The sequence below is a fragment of the Rousettus aegyptiacus genome, unplaced genomic scaffold (genome assembly GCF_014176215.1).
Source record: "Rousettus aegyptiacus isolate mRouAeg1 unplaced genomic scaffold, mRouAeg1.p scaffold_m13_p_18, whole genome shotgun sequence".
NCBI classification, from domain to species: Eukaryota; Metazoa; Chordata; class Mammalia; order Chiroptera; family Pteropodidae; genus Rousettus; species Rousettus aegyptiacus.
The window spans coordinates 19,120,486-19,135,967 of NW_023416293.1; the positions used below are offsets into that span (position 1 = coordinate 19,120,486).

General features: G+C 44.2%; 1 protein-coding gene across 7 annotated transcripts in view; it reads left to right on the forward strand.

Moving 5' to 3' along the window:
• The window catches only part of RYR2 (ryanodine receptor 2), a 525,506-nt gene that overhangs the window by 324,404 nt on the left and 185,620 nt on the right, over nt 1–15,482 (forward strand). For all 7 annotated transcript variants that reach the window (XM_036235620.1, XM_036235621.1, XM_036235624.1 and 4 more), the window contains 4 exons: nt 1,249–1,408; nt 3,712–3,859; nt 12,343–12,551; nt 14,255–14,429. In XM_036235620.1, the coding sequence (XP_036091513.1) occupies nt 1,249–1,408; nt 3,712–3,859; nt 12,343–12,551; nt 14,255–14,429 (692 nt within the window). The remainder of the gene's footprint in view (nt 1–1,248; nt 1,409–3,711; nt 3,860–12,342; nt 12,552–14,254; nt 14,430–15,482) is intronic.

The window sequence follows — 15,482 nt, forward strand, 5'->3', positions numbered from 1 at the left end:
AAATAGGTGTAGTGAAGGTAAAGTCAACTTTGGTCCACCCCAGTAAGTTACTTTATGGCAGTGACACATCTATCCATTCAGCGTGTTTGCATTGAGTGGCCGTCACACGCCAGGCGCCAGCCTGGGCCGCGGGGAGCGAAGCGCCCCGACTCCTGCTGCCAGGCTGCTGGGCTGGCAGCGACGCTGCACAGGATGAGTAAAAGGGTGAAGAGGGCACACTTTCGTCCTGAAGAGCATTTCCTCACATTCAGATAGTTCATTTTTTAACCTAGCATAATTACCTGGTGAATTTTCTTTTCACTTGCATGAAAGGAGAGTTTCTGAGACGAAGATGCATGTATCTTTATGAAGTTAATTCTTTCAAACACTGTAGCTGGAAAGGCCATGCAGTGGTTTAAGTAGAGCGGCAGTTATAAAGTGGATCAGGAGTGGATCCTGACTTCAGGGCACAGTGGATGACAGGGACCACAACATGACAGCATGAGAGACGCAGCCGCCGCGCTGCTGCCGGCCATTCAGTGCCTGGACAGAAGGGGGCAGCTGCGGCGTCCGCGTGGAGCGGGGCCCTACCATCGCCTGTTACGCGTGTCGAAAACTTTATATTTTCAGTTTTATGTTTATTTCAAAAGGTCACAGCTTATGTTCGTGTTAGTGCTTCCAGCTCAGGGTGTGGAAACAGTCTGGCACGAGCTCCTCAAACTCAGCCTTTGGGACGTTTTAGAAGGTTCTCTCTCCCTGGGATTTCCTAGTCTCCACTTTATCTTCCTAAGTTATGTAACTAGGAACAATAATAGGAAAATAACATAAATGCATTAGAATTTTCCTGTAAAACAACCAACAGCTAGTATCTGAAAGGATACACAGATTTATTCACTAAATACTACATTACTATAACATTTGAAAGCTGAAGAAAAATGAGAACTTGCGATGAGAAAGCCATCAAATGTTATAATCAATAGCCAGGGATTCGATTTTCCCTTACAAAAGCCTCAACTACTAGAAACACAAACAATGGTAAGCGCTTCCCAGCTCTGAGAGAGAGGCGAGTTGCCGCATTTCTGTTTTCTTGGTGAAAAGATGAAAACTTGGAGATGGCGGGGCCTTTCTGCCCCACGCCTCCCTGTGCGTGGACGGGGCCGGGTCTGCCGGCCACCGCTGTGGCGGGCACAGCGTGGGGCGGGGCGCAGAGGGGACTTCTCGGCCACGGCCTTCATGGGAGGCCAGTGACGTCTTTCTCTTGCTCTGCAGCTACCAGCTGACGAGTGGATACAAACCTGCCCCGATGGACTTGACCTTTATCAGACTCACCCAGGCCCAGGAGGCAATGGTGGACAAGTTGGCGGAAAACGCCCATAACGTGTGGGCCCGGGATCGGATCCGGCAGGGCTGGACCTACGGCATCCAGCAGGTACGTGGGGACTTCGCGTGACTGAGAACGTGTCTCTCACAGGTGTCTCAAGGTGCAGCTGCGCCGAAGCACCTGGTTAGTCCGATCGTAACTCTGCTGTGAACGTGAGCTTCACACTGAATGTTGTCAGCACAGTGGTTTATGTCGTGGTTTTGTGGCATTTTTCTCTGAGGTTGTATTTTAGGAGAAACTCTTGAAACATGAAATGGTTGAGATAAAATAACGATGGAAGACCTCCACGATTCCTCAGTCAGAGCCCTGGGGCTGGATGAATTTCCAAATCCAGATGTTTCTCGGTCATCAGAGTGACGATGCCACGCGACAGTGTGTCACGTGTGTGGCGCCCTCGGGGCAGCCGACCGCGGCTTCCCGTCTGCTCAGCGCAGGCAGGACGATACCCAGAGGGGAGAACGAGGGCTCTCGGCAGCTTCGCCTCAGTTCCCATCGCGTTTTGACACCGCGTGTTTGTTGAACTTGCTACAACCCGAGTTTTCAGAGGTTTCTGGATTTCAGTCATGGCTCTGCCAGTGGGCGCTGATGGTTGTGGCTAACGGTCTGCAGAGGGCTTAAGTGCAAACGTTAGCCTTGCCTCTCAGTGACCGTGTGACCTTGGTTGGGAAGGCGACTTGAATTAAATTCTCTGTGCCACTATTTTCCTCGTCGGCAAATTATTTAACTTATTAGTTAACTTCGCTACGTAACTTTGGAGAAAGGCTTTGGCGGCGCTGGCCCCTGAGGGCTCCGAGTCAGCCGTTGCTGTGTGTTAGGTGCCAGGCCCTGGGCCTCGAGTTCAATGCATTTTCTTTAACTCCCACAACTGTTGCATGAGAGATGAACGGTTTTTACTCCCAGGTCGCACGTGGGGTGCGGGGAGCCTTAGAGCGCAGTTGGCCCAGCCCCCACAGCCAGCAGGTGGCAGAACCAGGTTCAGTCCATGGACACCAGAGCCGAACTCCCCCGCCTCCGTCAGGGCGGTGCCTCTTGCCAGCAAGGTGGTTGCCTTTGCTTCAGATTTTCAGGAATAAAATGGATCGTTATGTATGGACTTAGATTGTGGTTCGGGATAAAGCCTAAATGCTGATTTGAAAAACATGTTTGTGATCCTTCCTAGCCAGTGACTTTTGTCATTTGGAAGGCTAAAGAAATCTTGAATAGCCTTGCTTTACGTCATAAAGTGATATGACATTTTTAAGTTGAATTAAACTAGTTGTACCTGATGAGAATTGAGAATGGCAGCACTAAATGTGTGTAAGCAGAGTGTGTGTGTGCGCGTGCGTGCGTGCGCGCGCATGTGCCCCTGAACACAGCATACAGCCCACACAAATCCTGCCGCCAGGTGTCACAGGTGCTCGTGCGTTCAGGATGAGGTGTGGCACACACGTCACTAGCGTGGAAGCAGTAAGTAGGCACCATCCCTGCTCCTGCCCAACCAACATGGGCACCACGTGCGTTTGCTTTTCTTGTGGAGGTTTGGGAACACCCACGGCCTCCAGTTCCTCTCGTGCTAAGGTACATCGAGAACCGAGCGTGCTTCTGGAGATGTGGAAGGTTTGACAGAAGCTGCAGTGAGTCAGTGAGTGAACGGGAAGAGCCCCAAAACTCGCAGGCCTCGGCGCCGGCCCCCGGCCCTGCCCGCGGGGGTACGTTTCTTACACATTCGAAAGGAGGCGTCCGTCTGCCGAGCCGGCAAGAGAGCCTGTGTTCTTGCTTTGTCAACACTGTTTTAACCATGGCTTGAACTTGGAGCCGCTTTGTAGGAACATTGTGAGTTTTGTAGCTGTGTCAGCACTCCAGGTATCACCTGGTTTTACCGGTTGATGGAGTCAATGTGTATTTTTCAAGCTATTTTAGGTCAGAGAATGGCCTTTCGTAACATACTGGGTCCTCTCGTCAGAAAGGACAGCAGCCATTGTCTCAGAATCGCTGTGACTAGTGCTAATTTGGCTCTTCCTGTAGCCAAGACTTGTCAATCAACCACACAGGGAAGAAAGGTCTCCAAGTTGGCCCATGGCTTTGTGACGATGGCAGACGGAAGGCGGTTATTGTTGTAGCTGTGGCTAGTCTTACTTGTTCCCCTCCCGGAGAGGGCTTGCTTTAAATCGACGCAGTCACGCACTTTTACATCTTTTATATCGCTGGTGTTTCTGTAACGTCTGCAGCCTGAGGAGACAGGGAACGGGGGAGGCAGCTTTCACCCCCCAAGCTGTGCACTTCGTTGTACTTCGATTCCGCCGTATTTACCGTCTCAGTTTCAAAACTCGTTGGTATTCCTTTGATAACCACACACCTTTATCTTCCCGTAGGATGTAAAGAACAGAAGAAACCCTCGCCTCGTTCCCTACACACTTCTCGATGACAGAACCAAGAAATCCAATAAGGACAGCCTCCGTGAGGCTGTGCGCACGCTGCTGGGGTACGGCTACAGCCTGGAGGCGCCGGATCAGGATCACGGTACCCCAGTTTTACCTTGTTTCCCTCTAGTAGTAATTTTGCCTTGTTTTCCCTACTATAGTAGAAGTTTTTTAAGCATATAAATGGATACAAGGGGAGTACAACACATAGTCCTTTGGTATGTAGTTTAGCATGGAGGATGCAGTTTAGAGCGTTTTTCCTCTCCTGAAGGACACCGAAGGGCCAGACCCATGTCTCAGGGCTGCGGTGGTTTTGCAGGGGGAGGAAACGGGCGTACCTCCCCGAAGAGTCCGAGGTGGACACTTAACCATCGATGCTGGTGTTGCCCGTCTGACCCTGCTTCAGAAGGGCTGGTTGTAGTTGTTTATGGGCATAAACCATAGTGGGGGCTAGCGTTTTCCAAACCTTCATTATGCCGTTCATGTAGGCAGTATTAATTGGTGCACTACTTTGCTTTAAGGAAAACATTAGAATAGGCACTCAGTAAATGTGTGCTGAATAAAAGGATTTTTAAAGGTTCTGTAAAGAACACATTTTCCTTAAATAATACCTTTTAAGAATATGGTTTAAGTGATCAACATGTTAATCTTTTGCTCGTGCAGTATGCTTTGGTATTGTTAACCTTAAACAAATAGACAGCCAGATATTTCTCCAGCAAAATGGGTTTATTCTGGAACAAAAAGAATTGCAATTTAGGATATGTGGTCCAATAGCGAACCACCTGCAATCCAGAGACCAAAGGAGAAGCATATTCTTTTTTAAAAGGAAGGGAGGAGTTCAGAGGGGCTATTGTAAGCATAGTCTATCAGAGGAACTGGGGGTTCTAAGTGTGGTGGCTTTTCATTGGCTGAGTTGTAACTGTCTGTCTGATTGGTCGAGTGGTTGACAGGTGAAATGATTCTTTTTCCAGCTGCACTCACTAGTAGAGGAGAAAAACATTTTCATGTTGGAGATGGAAAATATTCTTCCTGTTTGGGGTGATTGATAAGTTTTAGGCTGTGAAAACTCCCCTTACAGGCCTCCCCAACTCCAAGTTAAATGAGGTTTGTGTTTATTATCTTCAGAGTATTAATATCCATATTTTAAAGTTGGCAAAAATGAAATGAGGACTATATATTTTATTATAATGCCTTTTTTATAGAAAGTTTTAAAAAATTTATCCCAAATATTTTCAGTATAGTCTGTGCATAGGCATCCAGATCTTAAATATTAATAATAACTAATGTTTAGAGCTTACTACGTGCTGCTAATATTGTGAATGTTGATTTTTGAATGTTAAAACAAGTTCGCATTTTTGGGATAACTCTACTTGGTCATGGTGTAATAAACTTTTTACATATAGCTGGATTTTATTTGCTATTTTGTTAAAGATTTTTGCATCCGTTTATAAGGAACACTGGTATGTAATTTTCTCTTCCGTCTTTATCAGATTTTGATATCAGGGTAATATTGGCCTTATAAGTTAAGAAATGTTCTCTTCTCTCTTTTTTGAGTTCGTATTTGTTTTATATTATTCTTCCTTAATTTTTTTGTAGAATATGTCATTAAAACCATCTGGGCCTGGAATTTTATCCTTTAGAAGAGGTATCTGATTATGAATTCAGTTTCTTTAATAACTACAGGACATATTTAGATTTTCTGTTTCTTAACGCCAGTTCTGGCAAGTTATATTTTTTCCAACAAAGTAGTTTATTTCATTTAAGTTGCTGTATTTCTTGGCATCAAGTGTTCTACTTGTCCCTTGGCATCCCTTCAGCGTCTGTGGGATCTGTAGTGACACCTCTTTTCATTTTTGATATTGCCAGTTTGTTTTCTCTGTTGTTGTCACAATCAGTCTTCTTAGGGATTTATTGACTTTATAAACCTTTCAAAGAATTAATGGATCTTAAATGTTCTTTTTCTGACTACACTTTCAGACAGTTATTTCTTTTCCCATACCAGCGATCGCAGATTACCATGAGTAAACTCTCAGAGTGGTGAGTGGCTCTGTGTCACCCCTCCTCAGGAAAACAGCACTTTCAATGACGATGGCATTCCAGGGACAACCTCGGTCTGCAGTCACAGTGTTAAGACTTCCTGCTTTCACAGCCCACAAGTCCTCTTTGACCTAACAAGTGTAATTTTTAACAACTGGGTATATCAGACAGACAACCATTTATTAGTAATACCTTATGATAACATAGCACTTTCCAGTGTTTTTCCATACATTTTTTTTTTTAGATTTGATTCAATTACTCTATTGGGTATATGAAGAATATAATAATCTTAGAAGTTTTCGAGCTCTCTTTGACTTTATGTATACTTCCTTACATTTGTGTATCCCTAGGGAGTATTAGCTAGGAGAGATGACTATCAGTATCTTTTCTGTTGAAAAGATATTATAATGAGAATAATAAAATTTGGGGAAAAATCACCTCAGGTTTAAAGTCTGACACACCAACCATCCGATATTTTATTTTCATTTATTTATTTTCATTTCTTTCCACATGAATACATTTTGGGCATCTAGTGTCCTGATAAATATGTAGTTACCTAGTCTTCCCTTTCCCCCATCCCAGCTCTGCTTCTCTGTGTGTTTTGGAAGTTGTTTACTTCATGTTCCTGGGTGCTCCCCACACCGTTGCTTTCCTAGGACTCACAGTCACGCTGAGAAAATGCTGCCAAAGTCAAGCAGACTCAGTTCTAATGTTATAATTGACAGCTGGTTCATTAAAGAGAAAACAAGAAAAACCCACTACAGCGCAGAAAAATGATGAATGATAGCTTTAACGATAACCTTGAGTCTTCAAGGAGAGTTAATCATGGTCAAAGTGTTAGTTATGGGTGGAATGAGTGGAGGGGTCAGAAGGTGCAAATTCCCAGGCATGAAATAAGGCCGGGGATGTGATGCGCAGCATGGCAGCATTTACGGTACCGCGTGCATATGTGAAAGCTGCTAGGAGAGTGGTGGGTCTTGAAACCGCTCATCACAAGGAGAAAGCTTTGTACGGCTGTGGCGATGATGTTAACTAGACTTAGCATAGTGATAATTTTGCAATGTATACAAATATCGGATCACTGTGTTGTACATCCGAAACTAATATATCTCAGTTATACCTCGATTTAAAGAAAGATAAATACGCAACATATAGAAATAGGAAGGGAAATTTCATAAACTGAAAAACATATGAAGATATTTCAAATATCCCTAACCATCAGAGAAATGCAAACTAAAATAATTATCACTGTATATACAACAAATTAAAATAATCAGAAAACTGTATGATATCAAATGTTGACAGGATGTGAGAAGATAGAAATCCCATGTGTTTCAGGCAGAAGTTTATGCCTGGCTAAGCTGATGAGTGGAAAACTTGTAATACCAGGAGCCTGAGTATGGCCGAGCAACGCCACACTCAGACGTAGATACCGTCGTGTGTAAGTCGGTATGGGAGTGTGTGTGAATGTGTTTATCACAGCATCATTCGTGCTCATGAAAGCCGGAAGCGTCGCAGGTGTCCATTTATGGGAAATAAGTTAGGAAAAATAATAGGAATGTTAAAAACTAATAGGCAGCCATTAATATAGTTTCTGAACACACAGTAAACAGTATTTTCCAGTTTACAAAAACACATACATATCCAAGGAAAAAACCACATACATTAGAGCGATACCGATAGTGAAGGAGGAATGAGGAAATGCGTTTGATGATCAAAGATAAAGGAAAACAAAACAAAGCAAAACAAAATAAAGCAACAGAGGAGACTTACACAGTCCAATAAAATTGTATGAGTGAGCTGAGTGATAGGACTCCGTACTTGACATCCCTACACACACACACGCACATGCACACACACATGCGCACACACACGCACACAGGTAAAACATGCACACAGGCAAAAGCCAGAAGATTAGACAAAACTTTGGTATGGGAGCTGGTTAAAAATATTATGATACTTTCTTACAATGGAGTATTATGAAGCTGTTAATGAAGTGCCAATAGGGAACAATCTCAGGCTCGTCAAGGTAAAAGAGCAGAGTCCTGAACGGTGCCAAGAGCCTGGTGCCGTTTGCCTCATAGAGAAGAATGTCCGCGTGAGCGCTTCATGTGCACAGACAGCTCTGGAGAGACGGAAGACGACGGCAGCAGCGACTGCTTCTGCGGAGGCCACCCAGGGGGCCGGCGACGGCAGTGGGGGAGGCGGTTCACTTTTCACTGCACACCATTTCTGTTAAATTCTGTACACTCCTTGCATTACTAATCCAAACCAAAGGAATGTCTTGTGAAACAAGTTATGGCACTCTCCAATAAGGAGGGTGCCTTTACCCTGTACAAAGAAATGTGCATGTTTGCCAGAAAAAAATTAATAGTTATATTTCGAAGACATCAGTTAAGGACATAAACTGTGTCAGTTACATCTGACACATTCATTTTTATGGAGAACTTTATTCCAAGGCGATGCTGGATGATATGTTATTCTTATGACATGTAGCATTTTAAACTACTTACAACCATAGTTTCATCTTCTTAACTCCCCTGGGAGACAATGTATTACTACCTTATGGTTACCTACTTTCTAGTGACTTTTGAAAAGGAGCCGATATTTACAAAATCCATGTTCCCAGATTTCATGTTGCTTTTATATTTTAAATAATCCTCGCTTGCATTTGATTTTAATATTTAGTTGCACATCTTTTGTACTTAGTTTTGGGAATTAAAAAATGAATAAAATTGTGAGTTTCAGAACTAGGATGGTGAAATGGAAATTAAAATATAGATGTGAGAGATTTTATGGACTAAAGTAAAATAAGTTCAGTGATCACTAAGAAAAGAGTAAAAAAATTAATTTAAAATTGGCCGTACTGCTCTCTTGATGACATTAAAAAAGCTAAAGGCACTAAAATAATGATAGAATTTAGTCTAACCCCATGCAGTTAATCAGGGTTATAATTTATTTTCTGTTAGTCAGCAGAATACTTACATGTTACAAATTGACCATATTCAAAACCAAAACTCAGTTTCGAATTGTACTATCTTTGGAGTATTATTCTAAGTAATATTTTAAAACATTTAAAAGAGTAATTTATTCTTAGAAGGTTTTATCAAGGCTTAAATTGTTTAATTAGAAATAATACCAGGAGATTAAAAGGATGTCTGCTTAATATGAATAACTTTTTAATTATATAAATACACCTAAAGATTTCTAGATATGTATGAAATTTAAAGAAACTAGCCTGCTTCCCTTCATAGCTTTTTATAAATAGCTATTTTAATACATAATACATCTTGACTGCCCTCTAGTGGTCAGTGTCTTTTAAATGGATGGTTTGGGGAGCAGCCTCACTGCTACCTTAGGCCTTATTCGATGGGTCATTAATGTGTGCCCCCTCTGTGTCTCCAGGGCACTGGGAACATAGTACTACTCAGACTTTGCCCTTAATCTTGAGATGGTTTGTTAAAGGCATAATTCCTGAATTTCTTCTTCTTTGAATACCAACAGCCTTGATAAGTGCATTAGGAATATATATGCTGACTTCATTTTTTAATGTCAGTTAAAAAATATTCATTATAACAACACAGAAATCATTTATATAACACACTACACAAGCTAGAATTGCCTACCAAACATATATGAATGCAGAGTGTTTAAAATCAGCAGAGTCTGAGAATTGCATGTCTTGGAGACCGTGGTACAGCCCATCTCCGCGGGCTTGGGCTCTGGGGAGTCTTTGTTCCCCGATTGAATTTAGCGAGTGTTGATAGAGCACCCACTTTGTGCCCGGCTGCTTGACGCTACAGGGTTTCCAAAAGAAGCTCGTTAAGATTCTCTGGGTCTTTTTTTTTTTGATTCAGATTTTCATTTAGTATTAATATTTTATCAAGAAACAATGTTGCCATGGTTGCACTCTCTCCTAAACTAACGTAAGAAGCGCAGAACCAGAGCGGTGGCCCACATTGGCGTCTGAGGAAGGTCGAATGGTGTCTCCGTGAAGAGCACGTCCATTCCAAGTTCACACTGAGTCTCGTCAGTGTGAGGACAGTGCGGCGGGAAAAAATAGCGGGGCTAAGGAGTCCCGCACTGTCACGTCCCTCATAGAGCCCCACTCCTATTTTTATCACCCATATCGGTGGAGAGGATCAGTGGTAAGTCTTAAAACCAAAAGAAATTGCTAGCGGGCTTTTAAGGAAGTCTTATATTTGTGTATCAAGTTCACCTTCCAACATATTTGACTTAAGCCAATATTTAAGTTAGTTTGCATTCCTTGAGCATGCTACGTTAGTGGAATCCATTGCCGTGGAAACATAAAAAGGGAAAATGAACCTGTGAGTTTTTCAGTAGTTTAGAATTCTAAAAAACCGAGTGTCCATCCTTAGAAAATTGGGAGTTTTATCTACTAGTTCATACTAGGAATATAATGTATGATTTTATTTGCAAATGTCGACATAATTAAAAATAAGTATACCTACATAAAAGCTTTGTTCTTTCCTAGAAAGTAATCTTCAAACATTTGTGCAGGCCACAGCTCATATCCTGTCTCTTACATTACGTTAGGGAAGGTTACAACCATGATTTTAGAAAGCAACAGATCAGTGTGCTGTTTACTGAAGTATTAACTCTGAAAATTTGACTTTTCCTTTTTTCAGTATTGCCCATTTACAGTGATTTTCTATGTAGCATTAATTTTTTTTTTTTTTTTTTTTTTGTCAAGAAGTCGTTTACTGACCTGGTTTTCACAAATCATTCAGTTACTAATAGACATGGGATTATTTACCCTTCACGAGAGAGCTGTTTCTCTCATTCAGGCCCCTGTCCATCCCCAACCAGAATGTATCAATAGCAGAGCATTTTGTGCATGCCGTGGGCTCCATATAGTATTACAAACGTCTTCTTTTTAAGCTATGTTTAATGCATTCATTTTTTTGTAATACATACATAATGCAGAATTTTTTTCATTAGGATTGCAGTCTCGACATGGCTGCTGCTTTATTTACGTCCTAATTTGTAGGCCTGCTGTTCGGCTGGTCTCAGACGGTTCCCAGGCTGATGGCTCTGTAGTTAGTTATGACACGGACGTGGTTGTGGGCGGTGGTGAGCGCCGTGTTCACCTGCTCCGCCGTCTTGGCGGGAGCCAGTGCCTTTGTTTTGCAGGATGATGTCTGAATGTATTGTATGACGTGTGTGTGTGCGTGTGCATGCGCACACGCACACACATGTATGGTGGCATTTGAGTTTGGGGCTGTCACTGCTGTAGGCCTGAGAGCTGCTTGGAGCAGACTAGGTGGTAAGGTGTGTGCATGTGCGTTGTTGGGAGGAAGGTGGAAAAACAAAGTTGCTTTTCAGAAAATTAACTCAGCTGTTGAAAGGGTCTTCAGCACGTGCATTTCAGCTGCACGCGCTATAATCACCACAAGTGCCGTCAAAAGGCTGCAGTTGATCTTTTCATTAAATGAACTATTATGTGCTAGGATCTCATAGTCATTTATTTTTTACTTCAATCTGATCTTAGACTGTTAAAGATGATGTAGATTATCATTCGAATTGGTGGTTAGGCTGTTAAACTTTTTTATGAGGTCTTTCCCAGTTCTTAAAAGGAGAGCAGGTGAGAGCTGATTCTTAGCCCTGCCACACACTGTGAGCCAGTTACGCAGAGCGCAGAGAACGCGGCCTGAGGCCGCTCCCCACTTCTGCCCTTCGCTAGCTGTGTGACTGTGGTCTCAGCGCTCTGTTTCCTTCTCCTTATCTAAGCCCGACCCCAGCTGACTGACCGTATCCCGGGAGGTGTCAGTTCGCTGGACCCCATCCCCTGACCCTGTGACTTCCTGGGGCTCCCAGGCTCTGAGGTCTGAGGTTTCGCACCCCTGGCCCTCTCAACTCACGTGCATCTCCTACAGATGTCACCTCATGCAGATGTCACCCCCACAGATGTCACCCCTACAGATGTCACCCCTACAGATGTCACCCCCACAGATGTCGCCTCCCTTTGCACCACCTGATCCCGATGTCAGATGAGAACATTTTGTCTTTCTCCCAAATCTCTGAAACACAACGTGAGTGCATGTGTGTGTGTGCGTGTGTGTATGTGTGTGCATGAGTGCGTGTATGTGCATGTGCGTGTGTGTTGCTGCGGCGAAGGCCAGGGTGGGGCCCTCGCGGCCCGCCGGGCAGTCCCTGGGAGGTCCCGTCCCCGCGGTTTGAGCCTTTTCTCTCCCAGTCACTTCCCTGCCGCCCCCTCTCCACCTGTGATGCCCGCCGAGTCCTACGCAGACGTGTCTGTCTGTCACCCTCGTCTGCCGTCCACACCCCCGCGGTGGTCTCGTCCTCCCCCACCGACCCGCCCAGGCGCAGGCGATGCTGCACAGCGAAGGGCCCCCGTTCCCTCCTGGCAGTCTGTCCCTGCAGCCCCGTGCGCCCTGCGAGCCGGACACAGTGGCACGCACCTGGTGTCGTGGACACTGTCGCCGCGGGGCTAATTCCCGAGGCCGCTGACGCCCCCGCCTCGCCGCGCCCCGTCCGTGGTCACCTGGCTCCTTACACCCGCAGCTGCGCGCGCCGAGGCGGCCGGCCGCACCGGGGAGAGGTTCCGCATCTTCCGGGCCGAGAAGACGTACGCGGTGCGGGCCGGGCGGTGGTATTTCGAGTTCGAGGCTGTCACCGCCGGGGACATGCGTGTTGGCTGGAGCAGGCCGGGCTGTCAGCCGGACCAGGAGCTGGGCTCGGACGAGCGCGCCTTCGCCTTCGATGGCCTCAAGGTGAGTGCGCACCGTGCCCCGCACCCCGCGTGCACCTTGCGCCCCCCACCCTCGCGATCCCTGCGGGGCGGAGGGGGTGGCGCGTCACATGGGCACCTCCCGGAGCACGAACTTGGAAAACAGTTCATCACCCCGCAAATGCAGTGAAATTGTTACCCAAAAGATAACTCACCCTCGTCTGTCAGAGGTGCTAAAAAATACCCACACTAATGAAAAATGCGTGCACTTTGACACAGTGATCCCATGGAAGAAATTTTTCCTCAAGCAATAATTGATGATGGGTACGCATCTTTAATAACTGCAAGAATACCTAAGGCGATGTGGTTTATAACCACGAAAAGTTTTCGTTTTCGACATTGTTAGAAATGTTCACGTCTTTAGCAGGGGGGTGGGGGGGTGCTGGTCAGGTGCTATTTTTTTACCTATCTATAAATCACTAAATGTTTAAAGATTATATTATCTGTATACAAATTTAAATATTCAAAATAAAAATATGTACATATAAACATAGCCACGATAGAATAATAGTAGTCATTTTTGGTTGATAAAATTATAGATATGTTATTCTTTTATTTTTATTCTCGTTTTCTTCAGTGAATTTGTCTTCCTTTTCATATTAGGGAAAATTTTTTAATTAGATAAAGAAAATTAGAATAAGCAACCGTGGCGATTTGACAGTTGGGTACTTGGGTATACACATGTGGGAAGCATTTCTAGGCTAGAAATTAGTCCTGTGTCTTCTGGGACGGCTGACCCACTTCATTCTGAAACATCACATTTCTTTCATCCTGTTTTTTATTTCAGATGGAAAACTTTAACACCTTTTAAGTAAATTTTAAATGAATTTCCTAAAAAGTACACTGGATTATCCTTGAGAAGGGTATCGCTGTTTTGCACTGGTGGCTGTGCCCTGTTACATGCTAGTTCACGATGAAGCTGACGCTTAAGGGGAAAGTTAAAGATGACCTGACAAAATAATTAATATCTCTAACTTTGTACCTATAAATCAGTGGCATATACTAGAGATTGAAAAGTCACATCAAACAAGGTTTCAAATTATTCATAATAAGAAGTTTCACCTGTGTTTACAAAACAGTGTTGGCATCTATATTCAATCTTTAGCTTGTTATTTCAGCAAACAGAATGTTTTTAGGTTCGGTTTGAAGCTTTTTCTTTTCTTGGTTTTATTGTTGTACTGAAACACTTCTCGATTTCTGTTTTGTTGAAGTATTAGTGAAGTTGGTTCTAAGGAATGGAATTATATTTTGAAACAGATGAAAATTAGAATGTCATTTTCAGTGATAATTCCCATCTCGATTCTCTGCTCATAATGCTTTATGTTTTGGGAAGTAGAGAAAAACAATCCAGATCCTGGGAAGCATTTATTGTAGAGAGAAAAACTCATTTCTAAAAACATAGTTTTTCTTTTAATAGAAAGTATGTGGAGTAGACTGAAAATCAGGAAATAGCATTTGTATTTTTCTCGAGTCAGTAACGTACAAAGTTAATATAGGACTTAGAATTCTCAGACACCCCCTCTCGTGGGGCCTCGCAGCGGACGGGTGTACTTGCTGGCTGGGGTTCTTCCTTTTGCCGCTTTGGGTAATGGGAGGGGCCACTGTGAGTCCATAGTAGTGTGTGTGTGTGTGGGGGGGGTGTAGTTCTTCTGTCTTTCTCTGTGACCAATGACTCTCCCGTCCTAGGCCCAGCGATGGCACCAGGGCAATGAGCACTACGGCCGCTCTTGGCAAGCCGGCGACGTTGTAGGGTGTATGGTTGACATGACAGAGCACACCATGATGTTCACGCTGAACGGTGAAATCCTCCTTGATGATTCGGGCTCAGAACTGGCGTTCAAGGACTTTGACACCGGCGATGGTAAGTGCCGTGCCCAGGCCGGCGGCCCCGCGAGGCTGTGCTGGAGCGTCATGCATGGGGGTGTGGCCGGAGGGCGCGTGCACGCCACACAGCTTTTCCCATCACACACCCTTGACATTGTGTTCGTGGACGCGCCGTCTGTATCACTGAGCTGCTTTCAATAAGGTAGAAATGGCTTTTATGAGCGTGATAAGAAAATAAATGACAGGCAAAAAGATCATTTTCTGCAGGTGTTAAATTTTCATTTAGAACTTCCCTGTTTAATCAGCTGCTTATCTCTTCTTTTTGTTCATTCATTTAGCAAAAATGTGACAAGAACTTCCCTGTATCAGGCCCTCTGCTGGATGCTGAGAGGACAAAGATGAATAAAACATTGTCCTGTCTTTACGTAGATTAGAGTGTACCGGGGAGGCCAACACTTGTATACTTCCCGTTCAGTGAGAAATTCTAAAATAAAGAAATGCGGAAAGTTCTGTGGAAGCGCAGTGCATGGCAGACGCTTCTGCCACGGCCCCGGAGGTGGCCTTGCTCAGAGCTGTGGCAGAGGAAAACCCCTCAAGGAGCAAACGAGAAGGCGTTTGTCCCTCAGAACTGCACTTCCAGTAAGGTGGCACTGGGGTTATTTCAATTTACATTAGTTTAAATAAAGTTAAAAATGAGTTTCTTAGTGGCACTAGCTACATTTTAAATGGTCAATGCAGAGCTCTGGCGGTGGCGCCCCTACTGGACAGCACCGGTATAGCACCCTTACGCCCTCCGGCGAAGTGCTGACTGTGCCGCTCCGGGGCATGGAAACAAGACAGTGTTTGATAAAATACTGTGTACATATCTCATTTCAGAATGAGCTGACGCGTTTTTCACAGAATGGCTCTTGGATGTAGTGCGGCCTTTAGATATATGTAGTCTCGGATTTTGTACACTTCAATCGGTACTTCTAATATTGTGTAAACTTGCAAAAAGTTAGCCAGCTCATTATTTGCATTTAGGTCGACATTCCTTTATTCAGCAAGCTTTTGAGCAGGTGTGGCCATCATTTCCCAACACAGATTTCAA